The sequence below is a fragment of the Bactrocera dorsalis genome, chromosome 4 (genome assembly GCF_023373825.1).
Source record: "Bactrocera dorsalis isolate Fly_Bdor chromosome 4, ASM2337382v1, whole genome shotgun sequence".
Taxonomy (NCBI): domain Eukaryota; kingdom Metazoa; phylum Arthropoda; class Insecta; order Diptera; family Tephritidae; genus Bactrocera; species Bactrocera dorsalis.
In genome coordinates, this window is record NC_064306.1 from 29,555,129 (window position 1) to 29,582,330 (window position 27,202).

The window sequence follows — 27,202 nt, forward strand, 5'->3', positions numbered from 1 at the left end:
CTGTCCCTCCGGCAGAAATTCATGTTACACCAAACCACGAATATCGTAAAAAGTAATGAACGTCGCCTTGATTTTTGAGTGGCTTTGGCGTGGTTTTTTTTGGTTTCGGCTCAACATGTTTGCATGTTAAACTCCTAAACCCATGTCTTATTGGTGGGATCGAAAATCGCGCCATCATGCATGTCCAAAGAGGCATGTTTTCGATACTCGTTTTGAAAAAAAAAAAATCAGCTTAATCGAGATGAGTCGAGCAAGAACTCGTTCCTTACCAAAAATATCCACCAAAATCGAACACGAGAGATATCGAGTTCTCTTGCCAACTCTTTAACAATTGCCCGACGGTTTTATGCTTCACTTTTTTAATATTTCCATATTTTCATCAGTTGAAGTTGAGGGTCGTCCAGAACGAGGCATGTCTTCAACGATCTCTTGTCTTTCTTTGAAGGCTTTGTACCACTCGTCGGCTTGTGTTTTTGATAAAACGGAATCACCGTAAGCCTTTTCCAATATTCGCAACGATTCCGTACACGAAATTTGGTTAGAAATTCAAAATTTGAGGTAATGGAGATAGTCCTACAGACTTACCAAAATATTTTTTTATTAATATTATTTACCCGAGAAATTTAATTCGAATTATCGGGATAAACTTTTTTTTATAAGTTTGCAGTTTGGTGTTTAGGACTAAAATTTTTATCTTAATTTTTAAGCGATTTTTAGGATTATAATTTTATTTTTAATTTTTATATAATTGTTTATAACTTTTAAACGCTGTAATTGGTGTTAGAATTTTAAAAATTATTTTTAAATAAGGTTTTCGGTATTAAATAGTAAAAACAAATATTAGTACTATTCTATAAAAGCTTGTTATATCAAATGCTGTACCATAATATTTCATACTAAATTCAAATTTTTTGTGTGTTTTTTTTATATATTGTACTTTAAGTCAAAATTATAATTTTTTCCTTCATGGTGTTTTATAGTAACATAATTTTCAGAGAAATAATTTTCCGGATAATTTTAAAAATGTTTAATTATTATTATTTAGAATTTTTTGAAAGTGATTTAAGCTATAAAAGCAAATGTTCGTGAAAAATTATGAAAATGATATGTGAAAATATTTTTCTTCAATTATTAGTATGGTTCCTAAGCGTAAAATATCATTTTATAATATAACAGTTCATGATGTTTCATGATGTTTCTTCATACAAAACTATATTTTTATAAACCTTTCCTAAAAATAATATCTTTGGCACAAAGTACCAAAGAGGGAAAACTCAACAGAGCACCAATTTAAAGACAGCATACCTTCAATAGTAATTGCTAGCTCAGAATATAACTTTATATAATATAAGGTTATAATTTGGATGCTAATCAAAAAGTTCTACAGCTCCCGTTGGCAAGAATGCTCATTTCGTTTACTTTTCCAAATTTAAAATCGGAACGTGTCAGGCATTGTAAAGTAATAATAAACCGAGAAATAATATTGTGGCACGTATTTTATGTTGCTCCTACACATACACCTACATATGTATGCATTTGTTTGTGTATAATAACAATAATGATGATAAAAAATCGCTTCCCATAAATTCAGCATCCGCAAATTTAATTTCCGATTTTCTAATAATTTCCTCTTATTTTCTTTTCACATTTTCATTGCAGCATTCAAAAATAATAAATCGATACGAAATTCGTGCGCATCAATCACATAACAGACGTTAAGTCACGCAAACGCTTTCGCAGCGACATCGGCATCGACAGTGACAATAACAATAACAACTGTCTTTCCATTTCTACGCTACGACGCTAGACTACCACCGACACATCACATCAGTCATGGCGTACGCATTTACTGCAACCACAACAACTACCAGCCGAGCAGCAGCACACTCACCTGTGGCGCCTGGCACGACGCGTATGGCGTCACTCAAACCGCTGCGTAGCTTACAGCAATTGCTGCTGCCATTCAAAATCATCGCCATCATCAGCATCGTGTCGTCAGCGTCGCCGCTGTCGTTGATCAGCGTGACGCAGGCTAAACACCTGTCAGCGGATGTTGGTGTTGGTAGCGCTGTAGCGGCGCTTGACGATGCCGCTTATGCTGCCTCTGTGCCGTCGGTCGCCTCCTCCTCATCCTATTATGGCGCTTATCAGTTTCAACGTTTCGCAATGGAACCGCAAGATCAAACGGCTGTGGTGGGTGCACGTGTAACGCTACCGTGTCGCGTCATCAACAAACAGGGTGTGCTGCAATGGACCAAAGATGATTTCGGTTTGGGTACATCACGTGATTTGGGCGGTTTTGAGCGTTACTCAATGATTGGTAGCGATGAGGAGGGCGACTATTCATTGGATATTTATCCGGTGATGTTGGACGACGATGCACGTTATCAGTGTCAAGTGAGTCCGGGACCAGAGGGTCAGCCGGCTATACGGTCGACTTTTGCCACGATAACAGTGTTGGTGCCACCCGAAGCGCCCAAAATTACGCAAGGTGAAGTGATATATACGACCGAGGATCGTAAGGTGGACATTGAGTGCGTGTCGGTGGGTGGCAAACCGGCTTCAGAGGTAAGCTGAAATACTATTTATTAACTTTTGTATTTAATTTAGTTCTACACATGATTTTTCACGCTGTTTCTACCGAACTGTATTTCGGGCCATCCACCAATTTGTGGAAACGTGATATTTATCCCGAATTCACCGATATTTAAAGTTTTTTTTTCACTTTTTAATAAAAGGTGATTCCAACCTTCTAACGGAGAGTTTTTTCAAAATAAAGAGAGAAAATAAAATGAGAAGATATGCCAACGAACTTTTACGTACAGCTAACTGGAACTAGGGAATTATTAATTCATAACCAAAGAACCTCAAATTTCAATATAAAATGAGAAAAATATGAAGTAACCTCAAATGCTTTGTTTTGAGATTTTTTTGGTTTACCCTTAAAAGCATATGCTAAACTATGTAATTTAATGCAACTACGAAACGGTGATTTAGATCTGCTATTCAATTCTTACCAAAATTGGTATTCAAGCTAACTTTTTTATACCCAAACAAAACGTTTAGCATTGGATAAGGCAGCATTTTGTATGCAATACAATTCAACTTCCGCTAACTGTAATTCCATACAGCTATGAAAGCTTACGAATCCATATATTCCACTCTTGTTACCACAGTCAACACATTTACTTTCGAGAGCAACAACTAAAACGTATTGAAACACAAATTGAAATGTGCCTATAACGAGAGCATTGCTTCAACACCCCACACACACACTTCAATGGGAAAGGCATTTGCTTTCATTTAAAAAGCTGAGGGGTGCGCAAACAAGATACTGCCAAAAAATATAAAAAAATTATAAGCCAACGAATTTCAACGCTATCGCTGTAAAAATGCCAACTCATCACGCCCCCACTAACGCTTTACCCAAACCAGCGCAAATAAAAGCGAATATTTGCGTATCAGCAACGCATACAACCGCGCATCGTTGCCTGTGGTATCCAGCTATTTTGCACCTCAACGACATATTTGCGCAATTTATGTTTTAATTTGTTATCCTTTTTTACCATTTGCTCGGATTCGTAAAACTGCACGTCAATCCCCCCCCACAATCCATACAGCTGTCATCAGCATAAAGCTAACCACACATCAGCACGCTTTTACAATTTGATCCTCACACGCTTATCCCTTAGTCCTCGCTGCTGTTTTGTACTTCCGTTCATTTATTCACTCGCTCACTTACTGTTTATTTATTTGTCTCATATATATTTACCTATTTGCATATTTATATATATATATGTTTGGTGTGCACTTTTGTTTGCAGATAACGTGGATTGATGGACTCGGCAATGTTATAACGAGCGACATTGACTACACCACGCTGCAGATGCCGGATGAGCGCCGCTTCACCGCCCAATCGACGTTGCGGTTGACACCGAAAAAGGAGCATCACAATACGACATTCACTTGTCAGGCGCAAAATACAGCGGATCGCACATATCGCTCGGCGCGTATACGTGTAGAGGTGAGTTGAGACGGTCATGTGACGGAAGTCGACTGCAGTTACATGCATATACATACATATGTAGCCATATATTATATATATATCTGAAAGCTACTCTATTTGTTCGACGCTTTACAATTAAGCCATGCAGAATCTTGTTTGTATATAGTTGTATTATAGTACACATAGCACATATTAGTTTTTAGTTAGAGTTTTGATCCAGAATTTCAATCCTCGAATAATCTCCAATCATTTGTTTTATTCATATGTAGAGTAAGATTTCATATAGAACGTTTTTAGGCAAAATATTTTTATTGATGATGCTTCTATCTTAATAAGAGACCATTATGACACATACACATATGAATGTATGCATGTGCTTCGTGCAAATTTCAGTTAGCATAACTTGTGTTGTAATTAATTTTTTTATAAAAATTAGTTTACCCGCCTACGCGTTGCTAGAATCATGACATTCATTTAATACTATTAAAGCTTTTCCGCACAACCAAATAAATTTAGTACATTAAGATTCTAATCGAGAAGCCAATATCCCACAGTCCGCTACTCGATTAGTGATAGGATTTTTTAACAGTCTGCTGTTATACTTGTTTGTGTTCTTCATTTTGTATTTTTATTATTAAAATTCATCAGCTGATTGCTATTATATCAATGCACACAACCAATTTTACAGCTTTCACAATAACGCCCAGTTTCAACTCGATTTGAAATAACGTTGTAAAATAATATTTTTATTTTGTATAGCTAATCGATTTAATTAGTGCTGCTATCGAACAAAAGCCGATTAATTGATCTATCAATTCCTGCGCGAATAGGTTATTTATATTAACATAAACTATTATTTACAAATAAAATATTATTTACGAATAAAGACGAAAACGTTATTGTCAGTATAGGAGTCTCAGGGATGGTAATTGATAGAAATATTTGTCATTTAACTCAAAATTGGATATTTTTTCAAAGATGCTGTTGGACGCAACGTTACGGTGAATGGCGATCGCTATCGTTCGATGCTAACAAACTTTTTGTTGCCAAAAATGGAAGAACTGAACTTGGTTGACATGTGGTTTCAACAAGATGGCGCTACATGCCACACAGCTCGCGATTCTATGGCCATTTTGAGGGAAAACTTCGGACAACAATTCATCTCAAGAAATGGACCCGTAAGTTGGCCACCAAGATCATGCGATTTAACGCCTTTAGACTATTTTTTGTGGGGCTACGTCAAGTCTAAAGTCTACAGAAATAAGCCAGCAACTATTCCAGCTTTGGAAGACAACATTTCCGAAGAAATTCGGGCTATTCCGGCCGAAATGCTCGAAAAAGTTGCCCAAAATTGGACTTTCCGAATGGACCACCTAAGACGCAGCCGCGGTCAACATTTAAATGAAATTATCTTCAAAAAGTAAATGTCATGAACCAATCTAACGTTTCAAATAAAGAACCGATGAGATTTTGCAAATTTTATGCGTTTTTTTTAAAAAAAAGTTATCAAGCTCTTAAAAAATCACCCTATATATCAATGCACACAACCAATTTTACAGCTTTGCATGTAGTCTATACCGGAAAAGTAAATAACTAAATATGTGTTACCCCCTTAAGAGCCTTCTTGAGGCGAAGGTATGACATTGTAATATAATAATGTTAGGTTTTGCCCTGGTTTTAGATGTATGGAGTAAGGCAGAGTCGATCTTTAAGATACTGATATTTAAGCAGTTCAATCTGTGGTCTTTAAACCAGTTCGTTTACTTCCAATGGATGGGTGTGGTTTAATAGAGATCTTGAAAAAGATGCTGGATTCAGCTCCATCTGTGATCTGTTCGATAGATACATTTTACGCGGTTTTCTATCATAATAAACATCAAATATGATAGATACTCTGCTTGTAACGTTCTGAAATCGAAGACAAAAAACTGAGGAAAATTTTTGATCAATTTACTCAGACATGAAAAAATGGCAACAGGTCTGAAAGTTGACGAAAAAAAATTTCTGCGTCAGAACTTGCGAAGAATACTACAGTGTCTCAGTGTACATTCCGCTGTTGGATACAATCGGCGAAGATTAGAAGACTAGAGAAGTATTGAATGGATTTCAACTGAGTTTGCTGCTTCCAGAAAAATAATATACTTTTAAAACCAATAAAATGAAAAGTCTTATTGGCTTCTTGATAGATAGATTATGATGATTATATGAATGATTACGTCATGGGACGTTTGAAGGTCAAAGTTAACTTGACCATTAGTAGTGCCATGGAGGGCAAAAGCAAAAATGAAAAGAGAATAAGTTACCGAATACTGCATTGGAAACGTTTGAACTGCGTTGTACACCTATACCCCATAATTCATAGTTTTATTCGCATATTCTGCGCCCTTCCTGTGACAAATGTGGGCTCTGAACGCTCTTTTTCGACACTTCGCTGCATGATAAAGTGGCTGAGGACGAGCATGCATTATTCGTGCACATTTTAGTTATTCAGTTTCTTAATAAGTTCAAATTCTACACAATTTTATTTAGTTTTCGGAAGCGGTTTTGAGAAGATCTATTATTTATTTAGTTCAACGTTGAATCAGTTAAGTAAATCAGGGAACGGGTTTGAATTACCGCCAAATATATTGACTATTAAGAGATTATCAAGATATTATTACGTGTACTTTATATAAATGATAGGGCTTATCACAAACGAGCTAAATAAATTTTAGTTCTCAGAATTGCATTAAGGAAACAAGCGATTATATGAAAAAACCCTTCTTATATATTTTTTCCCGTCATACCTGATTCAAATGTATCAAATGTATACTTAGATATAGACTATTGGGCCTCAAACCAGTAAGCAAACATATGCATGCACATCTGGTATATCGTTTTATACAAAGTACAGTTACAAGCTGCAACAAAACCGGTTTAAATTGGAGCTTTCAACTACTGTCACAAAATCAGCTCACAATTCACAGCAATTTTCTAAACGCTACTTCCATGCGACTCATTTTGACTTTTCTTTTTTCTTCCACATTTCAGGTAAAATACGCACCGAAAGTTAAAGTGAACATAATTGGCGGTGCGTTGGAGGATGGACGTATACCGGAGTTTGCACAGGTGCGATTAGAGTGCAAAGCGGATGCCAATCCCAGTGATCTGCGCTATCGCTGGTTCATCAACGATGAACCAATTGTTGGTGGACAAAAAACCGAGATGGTGAGTTACAACAAAAGCAATGTGTATGCATGGATTTAAGTCTCTTTTTTGTTATTGTTACAAAGAACTAGCGCATAGCAAATTCATTGGAGCGTTTTGTAGTATTTGAGTGAACAGTGTCCCGTCGATGGAGGGGTGGGGGATACATGCGCGTAGATTGGGTGTGGAGTAAATTGTAGAATAGAAGAATAGGTAGTTAGTTGCGGTGTGAGGCAATGAATGGGAGTGCACTCGGTTGGGTTGAGGTTAATGTGGAGTGGCAGTTGCTGTTGCACGCCTCAAATGTTAGAATTGTTATTGTAGCTAGCTGTCATGCCTGCCACCGCTGTGCCCGATAATTCGCGTAACACAAGCCAATCATGTGGCCATGCAATAACAACAAAAGCGTTAGACATTTTCAGATTGCGTTTGCCATACACGAGAGTCAATAGTGCATATGTATTTGTAGAGCAAATGTTGCTCATACATAGCTATTATTTTTGCTGCTGCCACGGCGATTACGCGATCGCTGATTGTTACGTGTGGCAAGCGAAAAGTTACAACGTTAATGTGTAGAATTAAAGACACTAGCAAACAGTTAGAAAGTAGCAACCAGTTTGGCAGTTGCAGCTGCTTTTATTGTCCTCAGGCAGACACAATGCTGCTTTGTGGGTGCGGGTGTTGCAGAGCAAAAGCAAGCGCTGGAGAGTTGCCCCGTTGCCGCAACGATCATAATCATTTGATGCGATAACAAATGGTATCGCTCCAATTTTGAACCGTTGAAAGCTTGACGCTTAATATTGAACGGTTTTTGTTGCATAAATGCATACTTTTGTTGTTGTTCTTACATAGCGCACACTCACTTCACTTATTGCAGTTAATTTCAGCGTCCAAATGGTAATTAACGATCTACATTCTGCGCGTCATAACACTCTGACTTAGCGGCCATATTAAATGGCTTACAACAATAACAACCAAAAAAACTGGTTGAATGAGTAGCTGCTAGCGTCATCTCCAGCTTCGTAGCTTCTGTGGCAATTTAAAGCGCTTGTTGCTGCGGTATATTTGGCGCATATTTAGCTAGTAAATGATCGCACATAAAAGCTTATACTCGTATATATATACATATATGAGCTAACGTTTAGTACAGATATATTTATATAAATATTAGGGTGGTCCAAAAAAAATTTTTTTTTGTACATACAGTCAAAATATCGACCGGTAGTGATCAGTTGTATAACATACTAAAATTTCTGATCTTTGTTTATATTAGGGTGGGCCGGAAAAATATAAAAAAAAAATTTTGATAAAAATATCGCCTGAGAGTCAACAACTACATGACATAAAAAGATATTTTGAGATATTCTTTGTTAATATGCTGCAAAAATATGTTAAAATTGTATTTACGATTAGTTGGACTTGACTGCGAATATGTTTTGAGCGAGTCGATTTTACAAAAAATCTTACTACCCTTCTTTGTAAATATATATTTTCCTACAAGCATCATTTTCAAATACAAAAACAAGAAAAAAAACCGTTTATATCAGTTTTTAAGGCAGATTTATGTCATAATGTTTCTATCTGAGTGAGTTTTTCGGAATAATAAATGATGTCAAACCTCGTGAAAATACATTGTCAAATTAAAAAGTTTTCCATATAAGGACTAAATTTTGATAAGCCAGTTTGTGTGGCAGCAATAAGCTATAGTAAACCGATCTAAATAATTTCTTTGGAGATTATGCCGCTGCCTTTGGTAATAATTCATGATATGATGATATCCTGTCAGGTGAAAAAGTTTTCTATATAAAGATCGATCGTTACAGATGTGGTCCGATATCTTCGCTTCCGAAAAATAAGCAGTTTTATAAACAAAGAGGAGTATGAAGAATTTCAGATTGATATCTCAGAAACACAAACTCATATATATACAGACAGGTGGGCGTGCTTTAATCGACTGGACTTGTAAAGTATCTAAAGAAAAAATATTAAATTTTTTTTGGCTCACCCTAATATACATTCATATATTCTACATAAACCAGTCTTTCACAATTGAAAACAAACACTTATGTATACTACATTGGAGTTAGAACCACCCAAAACATGCTGCGCACCTCTCTCCGTCAGTACGAAAAGCATAGAACACAAATTATTTGCTAAACTGCGCACCACTCACTATATGCTACTTGCCACTTGCAACCAGTTGATCAGCAGCTGCCAGCGAATGCAATTTTCACAACAATTACAGCCGTGCGCCACTTCCCCTTTACATTTGTGCAGCATATATGCATGTACCTATGTATGTGTATGTCTATGTATGCGTATGTGCTTCCGTGTGTGGCCAAAACAGGCTCCTCGCTCTCATAATTTGTTATGGCTGAAAATATGTTGAATCGCAGCCGTATGCACAGCCGTCTCGCGGCGCTAAATTATGTAGCACGGTTAAAAGTGGCTTTGAAAAACGTTTTCATATCAATTGTAAACTGGTTAGATAATGCCTACAAACCGCATAACAATCTCTTGCAGTCGTTGAACGTTTTAGTATTTAAGTTGACTGTGATTGGTAGATCTTCATTGGGGCTTCTTGATTTCTGCTGCGGCGCTGTTCTTTATATTTACGAGCACTTATTTGCGTATTTTAATTACCCCAAGAACAGTGCGACGCATACTGAAATATGTGTGCACTTATGTACGTATGTGTGTATTATATGCATGTGGTGCGTCTAACTGGACCCGACAACTAGTCAGCACCGCGGATTGTATGATTGTTATTAGCAGTCATTTCCATTATTACATTGCTTATGCAAGTGTCTGGCGACAGATAGCAGCCATTGCTAGTTAAGTGCTGATAAGCATAATTAGTGGTTACTCATACGCCCCGCATGACAGAAAATTCATATGCATTAGAAGAATTTTAAACCCGATTTGCATTTATGCAATAATAATTATAATTAAATGATAAATTGTTAGTGTTTTGAGATATTGCGCACTGCTGCAATTAAAGCGCTATAATTTATTTAATTATGATTAAACCTATAAATCCTACAATACTGTAAATAAAAAATAATAATTTTTTATGTAATAAAAAAAAAATTTTTGTTTTCATTTAATATTTCAAATAAATATAAATTGTCGTTCTTCGGTTTATGCAGGTTATTCGAAATGTCACGCGAAAATTTCATGATGCCATTGTCAAGTGCGAAGTGCAAAACTCAGTGGGCAAGAGTGAAGATAGCGAGACGCTGGATATCAGTTGTAAGTAAAAAATTATATAAAAATATGAAAAAGAAAATTAAGTCAATAATTTTATAATATATAATATTATTAATATATACATATACATATTTATACATATATATATATGTATATCCGAGAAGATAACAATATAGGGCTTCACAAATTGATCCAGGAGTTTAAAAAACAAATTTCAGTAAATAAGATTTTTATCATTATGTACTTTTATTATAATATATATGTTTTCTTGTAACTTTCTCAGATGCGCCCAGCTTTCGTCAGCGTCCGCAATCAATCGAAGCCGACATTGGCACTTTGGTGTCTTTGGGCTGTGAAGTGGACGGCAATCCAACGCCAGATATTGTATGGATACAGCATCCAAGCGATAGGGTAAGTCAAATTATATATACTAGCTATACTAAGCGACAATTTTTCATTTTGAAATAAAAATAGATAATTTCTAAAAATATTTTTATACCAAAAAGCACAAAAAACGCATGCTCGTTTCTAAAAAGCTGTAGAAACAAAAAATCCTTAGCATTATATTTCTAACAACTATTTTTCGCCTTCTTTCACTCCACTTGCAGGTTGTTGGCATCAATTCCAATCTCACCTTTACCGTTAGCAATGAAACAGCTGGCCGCTACTATTGCAAAGCCAATGTGCCCGGCTACAAAGAAATCAGCACCGATGCGTATGTTTACCTGAAAGGTTCGCCCACCATTTACTCGCCACCATATCAATTCGGTTGGGTGGGTGATACGGCGCGCCTTGAATGTTCCGCAACATCGGTGCCACGTGCGCGTCACGTCTCGTGGACATTTAATGGACATGAAATTAGCGCTGAATACGGACACGACTACTCGATACTGGTGGATCCGGTGCCGGGTGGCGTTAAATCGACGCTGATCATTCGTGACAGTCAGGCGTATCATTATGGCAAATACAATTGCACAGTGGTGAACGATTATGGCAACGATGTGTTGGAAATCAATTTGCAGGCACAAAGTGAGTACTTTCACCCACTTTTCAACCATATACCTGATAAGTGTGTGTGTGTATGTGTATGTATGTTTGTAAAGGTAATTGCGTGCATAAACGATGCATGTGGGTACAGCATTGTTGGTTGAGGTGTGAGGTGTGCATGAAAAATTGGTTGAGGATTGCTCAGAATATTATAACAAGGTGTTCATGATAATCACATGGTACATTTATTTTAAGAATTTAATTAAACTAATAAATACGTCAACATTTGTCATCACTTAAGTATTTAATATATAACAATAAGTGCTATATTTTAAAGCCAATTTTTCATAATAAGGTAACTTTTGTATAATAGGGCCTTAACATAAATAATAGAATCAACCGGAAAGACGTAGATCGTTATACAAAATATAGTCTCTATGCACACACAAATACTGAATATAAAGGTATACGTCCTTCCACCAGAAATCTGTGAATCTGTTTCACCCCTAATAACTCCGAATTAAGCATCCTCAGCTATGTCTATAAAGCTATTCTTGATACTGACAATTATCTTCGCCATAGAATCAACTGGCGTGTGGAAATAATTTTATTCCATGTATTAAGTCTGGAGAAATATTGACCCATGCTTCCATTTCTTGGTTATAAAATCACATTACATTATCAAAACATTCTCATTTGATTTATCTATGTTCACCGCTATATACAATAAAACATGAATCACTAAGGCAGCGATTTGTTTTTACATATGTGTATGTATGTATATGGGCGCAGTGGGAAACATGAAGCGATGTTTATATATTTATATTTGTCAGTAAAAAATATTCTGTACTGCGACTTTTCGTATTCGAGAAGTAGGTGCTACAGTGACTTGATTGTAAAAAGGCAAAACTGAGCGAACAGATAACCCTTTCAATCATGAGTGACCTTTGGACATTGTTACAAAAGCTCCTGCTTTATCATTAGAATGATTACTTAACTGTCGGGCATTTCAATCAGGATTCTATATCCATTACTTCTTTATGCTCTATCCTACTTCTGGAGCTTTTCTTCAATAGAATACAGCAACTAAGAATACCGCTGCTGGTATGTGGTCTTACCACTGTCATTTTTTCCTAGTACTTTTTTTACCGAATAGAATATTTTCGATTGTACGCTCTCAGTAATATTTTCACTTGGCGAAGGAGGCGAGTTTAATTTTATTTCCTTTCGTCATTCTGAAACTCCTTCTGAATGAGATATACTCCCCGAAAATACCATCTCTATTCCTATCGTCTAAGCCATTCTCCTTTTCGAATAGTTCGGTTGTAGAATAATTTCTTTTACATTGACTTTTAGTAAAGACCTCTGCTTATGAGTACTTGGAAATGCAGCTACATGCAGAGAGAGCCTGATTAAAGGTTCCACCAGAATGCAGTACTAGTTCTGGATGTACCATTGTAGAGTGCTTTTTCTGATACGACGCTTATTTGAGATGAAGTTATGCTAGTTATCTTTTAAATACTGCGTCTAGGAGAGTTAAAATTGTAAGCGATACACTACCTTTCCTTTGCCATATCCTAATTATAATGATATACTCAGAATGCTGTATAAAGTCATGTGGTGAAGTGACATCCAGAATCACGTTTAAAGGAGCCAATTAGCCCTGCACATCCACACTATTCTCTGCAGTTTGGTTAGCAGCTACCCGACCATTCGTAGTTATATTCTCGGGCTTAAGCTCCAGCTACCTACACTTTTTATAGAAAAGCGGAGCCATGTCCTCGCGGTTGATATATCAGATGAAAATGCTTCGGTTAATAAAATGTGATTTGGTGACAAAAAGTGGGAGCATCGGTCAATATTTCCCTAACCTACTAAATTATTTTTACCTTTCAGTTCATTTATAACGTAAATAGGTGTAAATATATGGGGTAACTTAATAGATGGAAATGTTTTATTGTACGAAATGGCTGCAGCAGATTCTCAGATTCCTATAGGAAGAACTTAGACCTTTATATTCAGTACAGCTCATACATCTTATAGTAAGTCTAAGAAGCTACGTCTTTTCGGAAGACTCTGTCATGCCAATATTACTCAACTTGTAGTACATGTTACTCATAATAGTAATTAACTAATTAATGAATTACTTATAAATAAATGTTTAAAACATCATTTTCTGCTCTCTTTTATCCACAGAAACCATCTCGCCCATGATGATCATCATTGGTGGCACCTCCGTCGTCGGCTGTGCTATGATACTCATCATTATCATCATAATCTATTTCAAGTGTAAGAAGCGCACCAAACTGCCACCGGCCGATGTGATAAGTGAGCATCAGATAAGCAAGAATGGCGGTGTTGCTTGTAAAATGGAAGCCGGCGATCGCACCTCAAATTACAGTGATCTGAAAGTGGACATATCCGGCGGCTATGTACCCTATGGCGACTACTCAACACATTATAGCCCGCCACCACAATATCTCACCACCTGCTCCACCAAATCGAATGGCAGTTCGACAATATTACAAAATAATCATCATAATCACTTGCAACAACAACATATGCAACAAACACTACAACATCATCAACAAACACCACCGCCACAAACTGTGCCAATGACCTTCCTCTCGAACGGCAGTGCGAGCGGCAGCCTGACGAGTAGTATTGTCGGTTCGCGCGAAATACGCCAAGACAATGGTCTGCCGAGTTTGCAATCTACCACAGCGTCTGTGGTGAGCTCCTCGCCGAATGGCAGCTGTAGTAATCAGAGCACCGCGACGCATGTCATTTCCAGTTCGGTGGCGATGAGTGTGGATCCACGTTATAGCGCCATTTACGGTAATCCTTATTTGAGATCGTCAAATTCATCGTTGTTGCCACCACCAACAGCGGTTTAGAGCGTCTATCTAAGCGCCTTAGAAAGTCAATATAAGTTGTGTGTAGGTACATACTATATATGAAGTGAGCATAATATTTCATATGGTAAATAGTCCCGTTAAAAAAGAAAGACTGATCTCAAAATCATTAAAAATCGTTAGAATGGCTAGCAATGTGGGCATAGGGTAAGTAAGTGTTATGTTTCTATATAGTCTAAGCTGTTGTCATAATTTAGTTTGTTTTAGAAATTCTTTACAATCTGTGAGACTTCAAAGTCAAAAATTTCAGAGTTCTCGTGTTATACTATTTTATTTCGCATTTATTTATTATTTCAGAAATGCCTATGTTGTGTTTTAAACGTCTGCTTTTGAAAGGTGAATTTCACATGTTGCACTTGGCAAATTTCGCACACAATTTCACAAATAAAAGCATCTTATGACAGCTATGCCTTTTCACAAATATAGTATATACTCACATAACTCCATCCAGATTAAAATATTTGCAACTGAATTTCTCTGCTGACATTAGCAGTGGTTGCTAAGCTTACAATTTCATTGCGTGTAGCATAAATTGTGAATGTGCGATGGAGAGAGTATTTATATAATTTACTGAGGAAATGAAAAATGTGAGAAAAAGTGTGCAAAACGGAATGTGTTTTCAAGTTTAAAGTAAAGGTTGCGAAAATTACCGTAAGTAGCTCAGAAAGACCTGATGTGTAATATTTTGTGGCAAAGAAAGGTCATAGGTAGGCTTTTACTCCAACAAAGCGAAAACTTTTCCGCTTACGAAAGCAGTTAGAAAAGTACCGTGAAAGTAATAACGCAAGTTTTTGCAATGTTGGCAACTGTTATGAGCGCTGTGCTCTTAATTTTTTTCCATGAGACTTAAAAAAATGTTTCAAGGGGAGGACATGTAACTTTTTATATAAATTAACGGCGATATTCTCGTTTAGAAGTTTGAATTTTAAGTAATTTTGCCAAATTAATTTTCATAAAATCTTGCGTTCTTTAAGTAAAGTCCGCGTCCTCGTCGTTTAGATTGCTACTCATGTGGTCAACAGAAAATTAAAACAATGACAATGAAAACATTCAAAGAATATTGATAATAAGTTAAAAAAATCAACTGATTAAAAGCTGAGCTATCAGAGCGAGAGCACCAAAAACATAGTTTTGAGAAAAACGCGTTCAAAGCTAAAGTTAAGGCTAATCCGGCCGAGTTGCCACGACACCAAAACTATAACTTTGAAAAAGTCTTAAACGAAATTATTTTTGAATATATGAATGGTCAAAATATCGACTTTTTTTAATTTATGTGCTAGAATATATCATTAAGGAATACGTCAGTGAGCGTATGAGAATTGAGATGTCAAGCCGAATAAGTTTTTGAGCACTCCTACCAGTTACATGAATTGCTTGATGTTTCTCACGATAACTGCACATGCATGCTAATAGGTAACAGGCCAATTGAAAAGTCCTCGACCTCGAATTTTTGCAAAATTGTTTATTTATTTTTTTACTCAACATAGTTCCCTTCAAGGGCGATGCACTAATTATAGCAACCCTCCAACTTTTCGATATCATTTTTTGGTACTACGTTTTGCTCTTTGCTTCAAAAATAGGCTTCAGTTTCATCGATCACCTCTACATTCGTGGAAACATTTCGTCCCAGCAAGCATTATTTATAAAAAAAGGTAATTTATTGTATGATACGGCCTTCTACGTTGAGTTGAACTTGATTGGCCTGATTGTACATAGCGGCTAACCTTTAAATAGCTCAAAAACAATTTGTGATATATATTTGAAATATTAGTTTGTACTTTTAAAGGTATATACTATCGAAATATGAAAATCGAAATCGAAAATCGATTTTTTCAAAATATCAGAAAAAAATCGAAAATAGATTTTTTCAAAATTTCAGAAAAAATTCGAGAATAGATTTTTTCAAAAATTCAGAAAAAATTCGAATATTAGATTTTTCAAAATTTCAGATATAATTTAATTTTTTTTTTTAATTTCACAACCTTAAAATCATTTAAATTTCTGGCTACCGAAATAAATTGAAAATTATACAAATAATATGAACAAATTTTTTAAATATGTACCTATTAGAGCAGTTTAGCGCTTATGAGACAACCAAGCAATCCATTGAGATCCACTGAGAGGTACTAACAACCACAGCAATAACATATGTATAATACATGCTTTTCTAATTTGGATCGCTGACGGACAGACATGCTTCATTCACGCAAGTGAACAAGCCACTTATAACACATACATAAATATGTACATATCGTCACCTAAAAAGCAAAACAACGCAATAAAAAAAAATCGAAATTGAGTTTTTTATTGCTTACGAATCACTACATTACATTACATATACTTACGTATGCAGCACAAAATGTTCTGCTTCCGCTGACAGATATAACCAATATGTAACCATTTTATAACCAAAACTCAATTTTTTTCAATATTAGTGGTTTATATTATATCGGGTTTCCTTCATCTGTAAACTTATGAAAAGCGCTGTTACGTTATTTTGCATTTTAAGTGACGATATACATATGTACATTTACATAGGTACAAACTAATATGTACGCAGCTCGCTGCTGAAGCCTTTACAATTATTATTACTTTCTTTCATATTTGTTCACAAGAAAATTCAAGTGGAAAAATCCAAATATCTTTATATTTTGCGCTCTTTCGACAAAATATGTTATGAAATTTTGATGCTTTTCAGCTTGGATGACTGCATTTTGCAGGTAAATGAATATGAAATTAATATCCTTTTAACCCGAGAACTTTGAAATATTTACAATAAAAAAAGAGCAAGTAAACAGACTGCTACTCATGAGTAAATAGCGATTTTGTAATATTTAAAAAATTCGAAATGAACTAAATACTGCAACAGCTTAGTTGTGTAGGCACAAGTAAGCGAAACACATACACACGTGCATATGTGTGCATTTAGATTAGATGATTAATATTTATTGAAATTCGTAAAATACCAAACCAAAAAGTCCACAAGACCAACGCTAAAATATACATATACATATGTACATACAAACATGCATGCCTACATGGAGACATTACTATGGAAGCATTTAGATAAATAAAAAATTAAAAAAAAAAAATTACGGAAAAAATTTCAAGTATTTCCTTTACTTTATAAAAACAAGCACGAAAGGCTAATACACTCAGTAGCAACGTACATATGTATGCATGTTTGTACTAAGCATAACCAGCAAAACAAAAAAAAAACAAAAAAATAAAAAAAAAACAAAAGCCTACCATAAACCTAGTACTGAATATTGTTATTTAATACAAAAACAAACAGCTGGTAGCGAGCGTCCTAATAAATATTTCTAAAACTACGTACATACAAACATTGAGCATACCTAAAAGCCTGCAAAACAGCATTTATTAAAACAGTGGTTAGGAAATTGCAAAATAAAGCAAATACAAATATTAATCGTTGAAATAGAAAAGCATCCAAATATCCATATATACACACACCTGTAATATGTGCTACTTCAAATTGTCCAAATTTTTGCTGATAACTACAAAAGTACTCTTCACTCATAGCATAAGGCAGAATATTTATAGGAAATTAAAAAAATATAATAATAAATAAAAAAACTAGCAAAAAAATCTAAATATATATGCTGCAACTAATTTTGCTTAAGTAAATACACACACACCGTGCGTACGAGCGCTAGCTGCTAAAGTTTATGTTAAGCATTTGCATTTCAATGCCCAAGTACCTGATAGTTTTAAGCTTAAGCTAAGTACTAAGTATAGATGGATGTTCACGCCTGCGTGCATGTGCTCGTACGTACATGTGTTGTTGTAAGTAAAAGCTTTGTTTAGGGAGCCGTAAACATACAAGAACTTGGTAGCGCAGCAATGGTTATGGAAGCATTTTCTGGAACTATGCGAGTTTGCATATACATACATATATGGTTGAATTATGTCGAACCCCAAATTTTATCCGATTTTTTCAATCCAAGTAAAGCTCTTCAATATATCTTTCTGGTCTATATAGAAATTTTTACAAAAATTTTACATGTTGGCAGTAAATAATTTGAGCCATGAATTTTAATAAAAATAGACACTACTTAATATACTATATTTCAGTTTCACATTCACTTTGAAATTAAGTATTTTTTAAAACACATTTCAATAAATGAAAATAAATTTTCCTAAATCAATTTTTTTATATAAAAAAAATAATCTTATTAATAAAAATTTATTTTTTTTAATTTGAATTTAAAAAAAAATAAATTCCCTAATTAGTTTTTTGAAGAAAAAAAATTTTTATTAAAACAAAATTATTTACAAAAAAATAAATTTTTTATTGAAATTAAAAAAACCCTTAACTTCTAAAAGTTAAAAACAAATTAATTTTTTTTTAACTAATAATTTTTTTTTAATATTTTTTTTTATTTTTTTAAATATTTTTTTAATTGAAAATTTTTTTAATAAGAACTATTTTTTTTTCAATAATATTAATAAAAAATTGATTTAAAAAAACATAATTGAATTAAAGAATTACATTTAAAAAAATCCTAAATTGTTAGGAATTTAAAAGAAAATTAAATTTTTTTCAATAAATTAATTTTTTTTTTCTAAATCAACTTTATTAGTTTTATTGAAAAAAATAGTTCTTAGTAAAAAAAATTTCAATTAAAAAAATGGTTTAAAAAAATTAAATTTTTATTAAAAAAACATAATTAATTTTGAAAAAAATTAATTTTTTTTAAATTTATAGAAGTTAAAAAAAATAATTTTAATTAAAAAAACTGATTTGAACTAATTTATTTAAAACAAAATTCTTTAACTTAAAGAAATCAAATTTTTTTTAAATTAATATTTTTTTAACAATTATTTTTTTTATTATTTTTTTTAATTGATTTTTTTTAACATTATTTTTTTAAATAAAAATTAATAAAAAATTTGATTTATAAAAAAGTGATTTATTTATTGAAATTTATTTAAAAAAAACTTAATTTTAAGAAATTAAAGAAAATTAAATTTTTTAAATAAATTATTAATTTTTATTAAAAAAGTCGATTGAAAAAATTAAACATTTATAAAAAAAAATGTATTAAAAAAATAATTATTTATTAAATTTTTATTAATAAAAAATAATTCATTTATTGAAGTTCAGTTAAAAAAATTAACTTAATTTATAGGAGTTTGAAAAAAAATAATTTTGTAAAATAAACTATTTTTTCTTGAACAGAATTTCTATAAATCAATTATTTTTTATAAATAAATCATTATTTTTTTTTATTAAATTTCCGTAAATTTTAAACAAATCACAATCAAGCATGCTCAACCTTTCCGCTTATTTGGAAGTAGATCTGTTACTCAAGCTCGAAAACAAAAATTTAACCAAAATATATATAGAAAGTATGCTTTAAAGCAGCGTTGTCCACAGCATATGCGCACAATAGCGCATGGACAGTGCCAGACACCTCACACCAACATGTCGCGACAAGTGTCTGTGAAAGCCCGATTGTGCTACTGTATTCAACTTCTTAGGCAAACAAAGCAGAAGTTTACGATCAGTTGACGCTAGAATAACCAACACTGCTTTAAAGTAAATGGAGTCCAAATAACTGTATTTCCAAAACAAAGCTTATGAAAATCACTCGCTGCCACTTACAAAATTACGCTACTTGAAATCTCATAGTTAATTGTATGCTCCAAATATTAACTAAACGAAAAACGCTTCGTCTTATTAGTGTCTTAAAATCATTTAAAAATTAATAAAATAAAAACATATTGAAATTTAACGACAAAAATATAGCGGAAGCTACTAAAAAACAGTTAATTTCTATGAATAAATAAATATTGAACTAACTGCGAAATATCTGCATGTAAAATTCTTTTAGAAAAGGCAGCACCAGTGAATAGTTTAAACGTGGCTTGAATGCTTCAGAAATCTGAAATATTTTTTCAAACAAAATTCACTCAAGCAAACTCAAGCAGATGATTATGCCACACAGAAGCGCTTTAAATTGTCTTTAACGAATTTAGTTGTTAACGTTTCAATTAGTAAGTCATACCAATATGTATTGTATAGAAATAATCGTAAGGATTTATGTCATTAAAAATAGAAATAAATAAAAATATTCAATTGTAATTTGAAATATTAAAGAATTATACGGTTCAATTGACGCTTTAAATTAGTTTATATTTATATAATATATGTACATACACACACACATACACGCGTATGCTAAGTAACCATTTAAGTTATAACTAAGTTGTAAATATACCGTTTTTTCGTTTTTCTATGTAATGCGTAAATGAACTTCGAGTGTTTGGTGAATTTCCGCTTTATTTTCTCGAACTATTCAAGCATTAAGTCATTCACATTGTAAATCATTCATTAATATTATTGTGCATTCATTCATTCATGCAGATAATTTGTAAATTCATACAATATGCACTACGCATACACACAAACACACACACATAGACATAGAAATGCAGCTATGAAATAAGCCTGTATATTCCTAATTTGCATTGATCGATGATTATAGTATTATTACTTAGCATTAGGTTTTTATATGAGCTTAACAAAATAGAATAAAATCGCTTTTAAATTAAGTAATGAAATACGCATATGTTTGTAATTAGCGCATTAATGCAGATATATATTATAGAGGTAATGTGTAAGTACATATGTATTTTTATAGTATTTTAATAGCAATTTAAGTGTTTATGTGCAACAACAAAAATGCCAATAGATTTTCTATAATTTCAGTGCGCAATGTGCGTAAAGAAAAAAACTTATAGTTGAAATGATAATTTAAAAAAATCATGCATGCAAATGCTATGCCACGGCATTTATATAAACACACACCCAAACATACATACATACACACATGTGTACAAAACACGCCTAATTCTATATATAAGCATATTCATGTATATTGAACTGCATACTCACATAAATACACAATACACACGTACATACATACATACATACATACATACATAACAAATGAGTTTACTGCTAAGCAAAAATTGTAAGAAAAGGTGAATTAATAAAATTGAGAAATTACAAATCACTCCTCTGCTATTTTTATTTCACTAAAAGTTTAATGCGGGAAAAGCAGGTAAGCATAAAGGTTTCAGTGTATACTGCTATGAGCAAAAAATAGTAAGACTTTGTTCATAATTTTAAAATTCTTAACTTATTTTTCAAAATCTATGTCTTCTCAAAGTAAACCCCTATAGCCCCAATACACTTGTGCCGACGTTTTTTTTAATACTCGAAACGGTTGTTAAAGTCATTTGCCGAAGGGGCCTTCAGTGCGATTCACGTTAAATGCCTTTAATTGGCTCTAAACGTTTTCCCCGGTGCAGTCATTTGAGTTTGCTGAATAGCCAGAAGTCCACGGAGCTAAAACAGTCAACCACAAAGGTGGCGCCATGATATTCGTTAAAAATTTGGCGAAACACTCACAAGAATCAATGCAGTATGCGATGTTGCATTATCGTGGTGCGAAAACCAAGAGTTGTCTGCCAATTGCCAACATAACCTTGATTTTTGACCTGACATGGTTTTTTCGGTTTCGACTCATCTTTGTCATTATATTCGGCCGATTGATAGTTTATTTTCAGGTCCAAAACTCATCGCGAATAATAATAATACGTTTCATGACATCCTGGTAGTCGGAAAGCATTGTTTCAGACACTATCAAGATGCTGATTGATTGATTTTAGAATCCATCGTGCTTTCACTTTTCTTAGGACTAAATTATCTTTAAAAATGGTTTTCACTGATACTTCTGATATCTCAACGATGCCAGTAAGATCTCGCACTGTTAAGCGTTGATTCCCAAGCACGAATTCCTTTTTTTATTGACATGTGTTCAGAGGTTGATGTTGTTGTCCGTCCTGGACGTGGTGGTCGACCCTATCAAAAACACTTGCTCGCGACAAACAATTACCCCCGAAGGCCTTTTTTCTTTTTCTGTTTTTCAATAGCCTTTCTTTAACATATTCTAATCGGCCTGCTGAACATACGATTCGAAACACCATCTTGGGACCCAGCATTCATTATTGGATAATATTCGACCCAAGTCCAACACTCAGTGAAGAAAAAATAGCAGGCGTAGCTGAGAGTGTACACGAAGATCTTGTTGAGGTAGAAAAGCGACTATTTGATCACTGAAATTGATACTCGTGATCTCGACGAAATTTGATTTCAATAAGACGGTGGCACTTCCCCCACATCGTATTAATCAATGGATAACCTTTTATAATGGTTTCAAATGTCTAAGCATAACTCCGACTAATTAATCGACAATCTTTTGATTTTTAGCAGAGAGAGTCAACGAACGAAGAATGAAAAGATATTATGGCAACAATTTGGCATCAAGACCTAGAGAACCATATTTGAAGCTAGCTAATAGAATTAGCCATTAAAAAAAAATAATTATTTGTAGAGTACTTCTAACAGCTAAATGATTTCGTTAACTACCGCCATCAGGATTTTAATTCTTGTTTATCCAACATATAACCAATATCAGATTACACGAAACATAATACTATTTTTTAATTCGGTAAGCAATCCACCACAATCTTGATTATATTACAATATGTAAAATATATTAAACACAAAAGTTGATTTAAAACAAATATATGCATTTAAGCAGAAGAATTTAAAAAAAAATTTAAAAATATATATATTCATCATTTGAAAACAATAACCCACTCACCTATTAAAACTAAACAACGGCTCTGTGACAACAACAGTTATTGTTAACAGCTCCGCCCTTAATTACTGTTGCCCAGCAGACTGGTCGACACGCACCAGCAATCAGCCGCTACTATGGCACTAAGCTAGTTTTTAAGTGTCAATCACTTTTATGTGACGCAGCATAAAGTTCATTGATAAGTGCCTAGGGTATACTTTTTAACCCCATTACAACGCCTTGCACCACCTACTACTACCGCCCTTTGGTGCTAAGCGCCCATACATACTTATATGTACTATATATTAATATTAGCCACGTCATCTGGTGACACTGACAAATATTTAACGCAAACAACTAACAACAACAACAACAATAAAGTACATGGCAACATGCTGCACTTTCACCCGTCGGGTTTAGAAAAGCGATTTAGTAAATAAATAAACAGCCAACGGCAAGCAGCAAGCAGCAGACGGCTGGCAGTGCGCAACAAACTAGCGCAAAAAGTTCGGAGCACTGAAACCACCCGCTAAATCCACAAATAAACAAAAATTCACTTAGTCAGCGGTAAGCACCCTCGCACGCAGTCAAGCACCAGAGCGCAGTGGGCAAGTGAACAAAACTGTAAACTTCCGGTTATGCGTCACCAGTCACCAGATGCAAACAAATAAAGCTGATTGCCAGCTGTTTAGCTCCTCTGGCTGGCGGTAAATTTCAAGTTCGCGTGTTGGCTGCTATTAGAAGTTTTTAGTTGCATTCAACAAACATTTTAGCGGCAACCGCGGGGGCTGAAAAACTCCCCTTGATGACTTCTAATCAGTGGCAAAGAGTCAATGCTCTCGTGTGCGTTTGCGTTTTTATCAACGCTGAAATGCGAGCTCTGCTGGCCCACTCAGCTGTCACTTTGGTTATTCTGTTTTTTCTTCTTTGTTTTGTTTTGTTCCTAAGTAATCACTCACTTTGCGTTCAAATGTTCAATTCATTAAAAAGGTATGAAGCAAATAAAAATAATAAATATTCGCTTAATGAATCATAAACCACCAATTCACCACGCATAGCCTTTTCAGTTGTTACTAGATGTTCAAACAGTAAAATACCTCTTCACTTGTAAAAACACTGTTCTCTTTGAGTTAGTTTTGAGCATATAATAAGCACTCGAGTCAATCGTTTTTCAACCCTTAAAACACATCACAGTAATAAATTGATCTCTTTAGTTTCGGAGACATAGTTAAGTCCAGTGAAAAGGGTCTTGTGGCATGATACTGTATTTTGTTTTATTAGTATCGTTCTTCCATTCCCCTTCGAAATAGTTCTACAAATATATTTCTGGGATCTTTAAATATTTTGACTTAACCTTGTTGAGACGATAAATTAATTTAAAATTGAATTGAAATTCTGCAGGCAAATATCCATCAACCGCATGCTTGAGAAATTGATTAATTTTTCATAATAAAACAACTTTTACAAAGAAATGTTTTAATGAATAGTTGAATAGCATTCAGAATTGTAAATAGTTCCTTATTTTGAATCTTTTTATTTGATAAAAAGAAAAACAGAAACCTTTAAGCGGAGAACCGTACCGTTACAATTTAAAGCACGTACTTGGAGAGCTTTTCTTAGAGTGGTTTACGGTAAGTATTTATTTTTCAGGATACCAAATGAAAAAACATTTCTTTTTTTGACCAACCCTAATGTATTATAATATCATAAACATATAAACTTTTTTTTTGTATACATGGAGAACCAAATATAGATAATCTCTAAAGAGATTTCGTTAAAATATCGGCTGAAAATATTAGTAAAGAGATTAATTGGATAGTTTAGAGGGTCATTTCGCCTGATTAGGTCACTAGATAGAAACCAATTTGAGCTATAACTTAATTTAATTAGTGTAAACTGTATAGTAGTTCATTTCCAAACCAATTTTTATGCTCTTGCAACATGTTGCTACGGAATGACGAGGCGACTAACTATGTGGACCTAGTGCTTAAAGTTGGCTTTTTACCGAAAATATCGGTCAATTCGGAGAAATCCTTTCTTGATAACAGTAAGTATGTGTGCTAAAAATGGTGTAAGCGATGGCAACTCTGTTGCCCATCAAGTGTCAAATAAAATAAAGCAAGTGGCAGCAACCAAAGAAACAGTCAACGAGCAACCGTCAGCGAGTGAGCAACATAAACGAAATATTTGAGAACATCCAGTAAAGTTGAATAAGTGTAACATTTTTCTTATATTCACAATAAAGTTTTGTATTATTATATATAAGTGTTTGACTGTGCACACGAGTACGGTGTTTCTCTACAATGGGTTCAATCAATATTTCCTTTATATACCTAATATAAAGGTTTTTGAACTTTCGGGTGGCTTTATACATATATCCGTGATAATGGGAGTTATCTTAATAAAATTGAAGTAGAGTGTTTCCTTTTAACGGTGCATCTTTGTGCTTGGAAAAAATGAAATCGGCTGAAAACTCGCCTATACATATACCATATACATAAATGATTAGCATGATGGGGCAGTGCACGGACAATATACATAGCTTTGCGGCGAAGACTACTGTTAGACTTGGGAATCTCGGTATATGAGAAGCCCCGGGCAGGGTCACATTGAAATTCTCCATTCTTTATTTTAACTCCTTACAATCTAGACCACTGCATCACGGAATCTTCACCTAGTCGTTCCTTCTCTGCTCAAACACCTGCGAGGGATCTGTGAGTGGACAAAGACATTGGAAAAAAGGTTTAGACAGTTTCTTCACGGCTACATATACTGACGTTGAGCTCGCCGGCTGTGTGCTCAAAACTAGTAAAGAGTGCGTGGCCTCATTAGCAACATCTTCAAGCTTTTTCAATATTAGACTTGTATGGGTTCACGTTTACAGCGGAAAGACCGGAAACTACAAAGTCGATGAGCTTGCTCGCGACTGAGCATCCGAATGAATGCGAGTCGATTCTCTAATTTTCTCAAGCATTAGACTAATGAACCTCCAATGAGCTGGGCAAGCCTTGCCAAGTGAGCTGTAAGAAGTTCTCAGAACTACTTGTACTTAGGAAACTCAATCTCGCCGCTATTGTAGGTGTTCTGCGTGGACACTGTCCAATCGGTACACACGCGGTGCTATTAAATACTTTTTGGGACACTCTTTGACAAAGCTGTATGAAAGAAGACGAGGTGAAAAAGCTGTTGAAATATCTTTATAGACACACCTTTGGAAAACCTAATGAAGTGAACCGCCTTAAGAAATTTGTCAAAACGGTTCCTGAATCTATAAGGTACTGCACTTTAAAGAGATTTTGGGTAACACAAAGGACAAATATCCCCAAGTGAGATCCATCGTGAGAATATATGTACGAGGGCTGTCCGATAAATAACCGACCTAACCATGATGCACGCGACTTTTTCAAATTTTTTTTTTTTATTTTTCTATATAGTCTCCTTGTAACTCCACACAATTCTCCCAGCGATGCTCACATCTCTGCAACCCTTACAAATAGTACTTGGCGTCTTTGTCTGCAAAATACGAGTTCACGAAAGAGATTGCCTCCTCATTTGACGAAAATCTCTGGCCGCCGAGCGCAGTTTTAAGTTGAGGAAACAAAAAAAAGTTGCTTGGTGCTAGATCCGGTGAATTAGGTGGATGGTCAAGCAGTTCGAACCGCAATTCGTGGATTTTCGCCATGGCGACTGTTGAGGTGTGAGATGGTGCGTTGTCTTGGTGGAACAAGACTTTCTTTTTTTGCAAATGTGGCCGATTTTTCGAAATTTCTTCCTTTAGCTTGTCCAATAATGATGCGTAGTATGCTCCTGTTATAGTTTTTCCTTTTTCAAGATAGTCGATAAAAATAATTCCATGGCTGTCCCAAAAAACACTCGCCATCACTTTCCCAGCCGAATACACAGCTTTAGGTTTTTTTGGGGCTGGTTCCCCCTTTTCAATCCACTGTTTAGATTGGTTTTTTGTTTCGGGCGTATAATGATGAATCCAAGTTTCGTCTACAGTTATCAATCGGCGCCAAAACTCGGTCTTATTGCCTCTAAACTGAGCCAACAGAGCGCTGGAAATGTTCATGCGCGCACGTTTGTGGTCTAGCGTAAGCAAACGCGGCACCCAACGCGCGGACAGCTTTCTCATGCCCAAATCTTGGTTTAATATGTGACAAACAGTTTCTTTTGACATCTTCATAATCTTAGCTATTTCCCTAACTTTAATCCGGCGGTCG

General features: G+C 34.5%; 1 protein-coding gene across 5 annotated transcripts in view; it reads left to right on the forward strand.

Moving 5' to 3' along the window:
* The window catches only part of LOC105233925 (irregular chiasm C-roughest protein), a 322,958-nt gene extending 305,057 nt beyond the window's left edge, over window positions 1–17,901 (forward strand). For all 5 annotated transcript variants that reach the window (XM_049456253.1, XM_049456252.1, XM_049456251.1 and 2 more), the window contains 7 exons: window positions 1,660–2,568; window positions 3,824–4,024; window positions 7,037–7,213; window positions 10,342–10,444; window positions 10,686–10,813; window positions 11,011–11,431; window positions 13,586–17,901. In XM_049456253.1, coding sequence (XP_049312210.1) covers window positions 1,834–2,568; window positions 3,824–4,024; window positions 7,037–7,213; window positions 10,342–10,444; window positions 10,686–10,813; window positions 11,011–11,431; window positions 13,586–14,286 — 2,466 coding nt within the window. In that variant the 5' untranslated portion in view covers window positions 1,660–1,833 and the 3' untranslated portion in view covers window positions 14,287–17,901. The remainder of the gene's footprint in view (window positions 1–1,659; window positions 2,569–3,823; window positions 4,025–7,036; window positions 7,214–10,341; window positions 10,445–10,685; window positions 10,814–11,010; window positions 11,432–13,585) is intronic.
* Window positions 17,902–27,202: the final 9,301 nt, after the last annotated feature.